Source organism: Hipposideros armiger, unplaced genomic scaffold (assembly GCF_001890085.2).
Source record: "Hipposideros armiger isolate ML-2016 unplaced genomic scaffold, ASM189008v1 scaffold_257, whole genome shotgun sequence".
Taxonomy (NCBI): Eukaryota; Metazoa; Chordata; class Mammalia; order Chiroptera; family Hipposideridae; genus Hipposideros; species Hipposideros armiger.
Genome location: NW_017731607.1, coordinates 1,770,680 through 1,775,274, shown reverse-complemented (window position 1 = coordinate 1,775,274; position 4,595 = coordinate 1,770,680). Strand labels below are relative to the sequence as shown.

The following is a 4,595-nucleotide window of genomic DNA, read 5'->3' as shown; positions in this document are numbered from 1 at the left end:
GCAACTAAAGACACTCACGAAAGAGGACTTCCAGAACTGCTTCAGAAAGTGGCAAGAACAATGGGACAAGTGTGTTCAAAGCAAGAGGGAGTATTTTGAGGGGGATTAATAGCAATGTGTCTTACTGTAACAATTTTTTTAAATTTAAACATTCACCATATTGTTTGATATATGTATACACACACACACACACACACATATACATACATATGTATGTATATAACACAGAAAGCTCAGATAAAGGAGAAGTTCACTTTCATTGCACTTTCTGGTTAAGTGTTCACTCTACCCTGGCAAGGAAAAAGGGCAGTTCACTAGTGGTTTTATCTGGTAGAGAGGAAAATTATTTAAGGTAAGCATTTTTCATAATATTCTATAAAAATGAATGTACATTCCTTTAATATGAAGATGGGTATTAATTTTCTAATTATTTATTCATGTAGTTCAATAGATGAGTACTTATTGATGATTTCCTAAATGCAATGATACATCAATGAACAATTGTTGGACTCAGTTCTTTCATGTTGCCTGTGATTTTAAACTTGTCTAGCAATCTGAAGCTGCCTTTCTAACTGACCCTCTCAAAAATAGCTGGATTCAAACATCTCATGGGTCCCTTCCCAGTTGAGAGTAAACAAATTAACACTGGGCAGCCATTTTATTTCCTTTACTGATTCCTTGAAAGAAACGTTGATACTAACAAACTGTTCATTCCTCCTGCTGGTCATTTCCCAGTTGAGGCTAAACAAAGCCAATACTAAGCAGTCATTAGTCATTACCTCTGCGAAGTCAGTTTCTTCCTGGCACTGGCCCTTTTTCACACACCCCCAGAAGCACTAACACACAGCCCTGACCCTCTTTTGCCAATTCAGCATTTAGGTCCTTCCAGTACCTCCATCCATCTCCCAATGGAATCTGGAAGCAGTTGCTGTCAGTCATTTCCCATTGTTTTTGTAAACTACTTGCTGTCCGTATTAATTTATTTAACTGCATGACACTAGTTCTTTTTCATTTTATATACTTTATCTTAAATTGTAAAATGTTGAGAATCACACGTAAGCGAAGAAGTTATTTCAGGGAAGATCATCTTTCTAAATCTCAACCCGCAGCCTCTCCTTCCCTCAATCACCTCATTCCTTAGAGAGGAGTAGCTACAAATTGGCTCAGGCTCAGGTACTGCAGGCCTATTCTTTGAAGTCTGCATGCCTTGTGCTGAAATTTTTTGGGACCCAGAGTCTCACCAACTTCACTGCAGCCTCACCTACCAGCCCCCTCTCCTGCTTCGCTTACCCCAGGTTTCTCCTCCAGGGCAGAGTGGATTATGAAGTGGGGAGGTAAGGAGAATAGTAGGGGCTCCTTCCTGGTTTTAAATAAAGACGATTCTTTGGTGCATTTATTATGTTTTCGAACATTCTGGATGTTATTTCAATCGGTGGCCCCTGCCTCTTATCTTTTTTTGTACCTGTAATGAGCTATTTAACAACACAAATATTACTGGAATGGTAGGAATGAGTTTTCCTTAACAGCAGAATTATTGTTTCCAGAGACTTTTTTGTCACATTGTGCATGAATTGGTGCAAAATATACCACCTTGATATCTCATCTTCTCAAAGAGTTCTGTACACCCTGGGAGGTAGGGAAGTGTGCCGTTGCACTAAACCTTCCTCTTTTACTATTGGGTGATAAGGTTTGACCACTGAATATGTCAGTTGGATGTCATTTGTCATACTTCTGTAGTAGTACTCTAACAGGATTTGTAAGCACATCATTTTGGTTTTCACTGTAGCCATTTACCCTTGTTTCAATACTTTGATTTTGCTTTTGGCCTATCCATACAGATGGTTGAGGCTGACAGTGAAATCTAACATGTGAACTGTATATAGAATCTGTACTAAAATAGAGACACTGCACAGCGACTTCTCAGGCCTTTCCATCTCCATCAGGTTCTTTCTGCATCAAAGAGAATGGTGAGAACCCTCCGAGTTGTTTTTCTCTACCATCTCACAGCAGCACTTTAAGGTGAGATGTCTTTATGGGCAGACAAGGAAGAAATGCATAAGCGAAGGTTTCAGAAAACTGCTGAGTGATAGAGCCTAATGAGAAAGAGGAAACTATACTGACTGAAAAATGTTATAGTTCACCTTTCTAGAATTCTTTTTTTCATTTCTTAAAATATAACCTTAAAGAACATGATATTTTTATCAAATTATCTTTGCAAAGCTGTTTTGGGGTTCTGGTTTGCCTTCTTTAGAAAAATCTTGTGGAGATTGAAGATTAGTCTTCTTAACAAATTCTTGCCTCTCATTTTAGTTAGCATTAGTGGTGTGTATCTTTGAATTCGCCCTATTAATTTGTGTCTCTTATATTGGTGAATGAATATGAGGTTGACTGTGGGAATAGAAATGATTTGTTTGAAGACCAGTCCAATTTTTAGGAAATAAATATATGACTTTCCAGAAGTCTAGAAAATATGTGATAATATTTGTGCTTATTTGCAATATAGCCATGGAATCATAGATGTCGAATCTTAAAGAGAGTGTCCAGCTCAACCCCCTAATGTTTTAGATAAGGACTCTGAGCCCAGAGAAGGTGAATAATGTATTTAAAGTTATACAGATAACAAAAAATAAATCCTAAATCTCACTAATCCCAAATTCAGTGTCCTCCCACCATGCTATACAACCAAAATGTTTTTATGTACTACTAGAATTAAATTTAAGCCCATAAAAAGCCCATTTATTGATTAAAATCTCAGCATCAATCATTTCTAATTTTTTTGGTTTTTATATTATCAGTCTCACTTCTTTGAGAATTCCATATTATTTTTCCTGTTTTTCTAATGGGAACCTTAAATATCTTTGTTTCTGATTCAATATCACACTGAAAGTATTTGCATTCATTTATACTTTGTGTCCAATCAATGTATAATAGTTTTTTGTTTGTTTGTTTTTGTCTACAAACAACCCAATTCCTTTTAAATGATAAACTCCTGGATGGCAAGGATGTTGATGATTTTCTCTTTAGTACAGCCCATGTAAAGTACGCTTTGGAACCCTAAATAAGTATCTTAACATGAAGTGCTACTTCTTTCAAGTTCTTTTTTATAATAATATCTTTGCACTCTGGGTGAGCCCCATGTTTCTGTTGTGTGTGGCATATATTTGCTGGAGGCATTTGCTAAGTGATAGTCATTATAATAAGAATTATTATTACAGCCCCATTCCTTCTGTTTCCTTTTATTAAGCCCACCCTTCTACCAACTAACTAAAAAAGCTGATCACATGGAAAACATTTTATTTTTAGTCTTTAAAGGACTGGTTTCGGTTAATCGTATAATACAACATAATTATGGAATCTGGAAATTGGAAAGAACATTGGAAAGCAATCTCTTGTGCTTACCCCAGAAAAATATTTTAAATAAAAGTAAAGACGGCCTCAACAAATCTTCAACAACTAATGTGGGTTACAGCCATTAAAATCAGCTCTTTTGTATCTGGTACAAATCCTATTACCGCAGTGGGATCCCATGACTTATATTTATGTCTCCCGTGGAAAGACGTTGTGAGTGGTGAAGAACATAGGTAGTAAAAGAATCTCTGTTTTCTTAAGATTGTTTAATGACTACCTATATTCTTAAAAAAAACTACATTTTTTTTGCTTCTGCAATTTTTTTTTTGCTTTTGCAATTTTTAATAGGAAAAAAAAACCATCATGAAATGAAAGTCAGTGATAGAATTCATTAAAGTCAATCTTGGGAACGATTTGCCTTGAAGGATAAATAGGGAAACAAATGTTCCCAGGCAAGATGAGAGTCAGTCCACGAGGTTGTACTTGTCACTGCTCATCAGAAGTGACTATAATTTGGGCAGGAAGGAAAATTTTAAAATTTGGCTCCCAAAGAGATGTTCCTGCATTCAAATACCAGGCATAATCTGGTGCCTGGCTACATTCACAATCTTCATGGTGCTTCTTTACCGAAGAACAATTTAGACTACTAATTCTGAGCTGGAAGTCTCAAGCTGGGAGCTCCTTTGTTACTAAGGAAATTTCCGTGAGAAATAATCTTCTTGATTCCCTGTACCTGAGGGGAGCACCTTTGAAGATGGAGATCCGAAAGAAACATCCAAGTCAGAAAGCTGCCCACAATTCAGGCAAAACCTGGTTGGAGTGGAAAGCTGTTCCGATGATGAGAGAGCTTCCCCAGCCAGCCTGTAGGTGGGTGTGTTTCACAGGAGGAAGCAGTGGGAACCCGCCTGTCAGCCAGCCTTTAGAGCTAATTAGCTCAGCACACAACAAAGATAAGTGAGCCTGGAAGGAGGGCCCCCTGAGGGGTCTTTAGATTCTGGGAAATGTCTGATTGGCAGATGTTAAAAGGGATTCTTTGGTAATCCTGTGCATCAATGAGCTGCACAAATTCAGTCCAGGACTGCAAGAATTCAGGCATGAGGACGCTGTGCAGCCGGCTCCCACAGGCAGACCCGAGATGGACAGAACCTTGGAATCCCTGAGACACATCATTGCCCAAGTCTTGCCTCACAGAGACCCGGCTCTAGTCTTCAAAGATTGTAAGTACTGAAGGGGAAAAAGGTTTTGGG

The 4,595-nt window shown here is 37.9% G+C and overlaps 1 protein-coding gene across 1 annotated transcript in view; it reads left to right on the top strand.

Moving 5' to 3' along the window:
• The first annotated feature begins 4,256 nt into the window (after positions 1 to 4,256).
• Positions 4,257 to 4,595, top strand: part of LIX1 (limb and CNS expressed 1) — a 60,042-nt gene continuing 59,703 nt past the window's right edge. Inside the window, exon 1 of the mRNA XM_019656274.1 lies at positions 4,257 to 4,565. Coding sequence (XP_019511819.1) covers positions 4,484 to 4,565 — 82 coding nt within the window. The 5' untranslated portion in view covers positions 4,257 to 4,483. The remainder of the gene's footprint in view (positions 4,566 to 4,595) is intronic.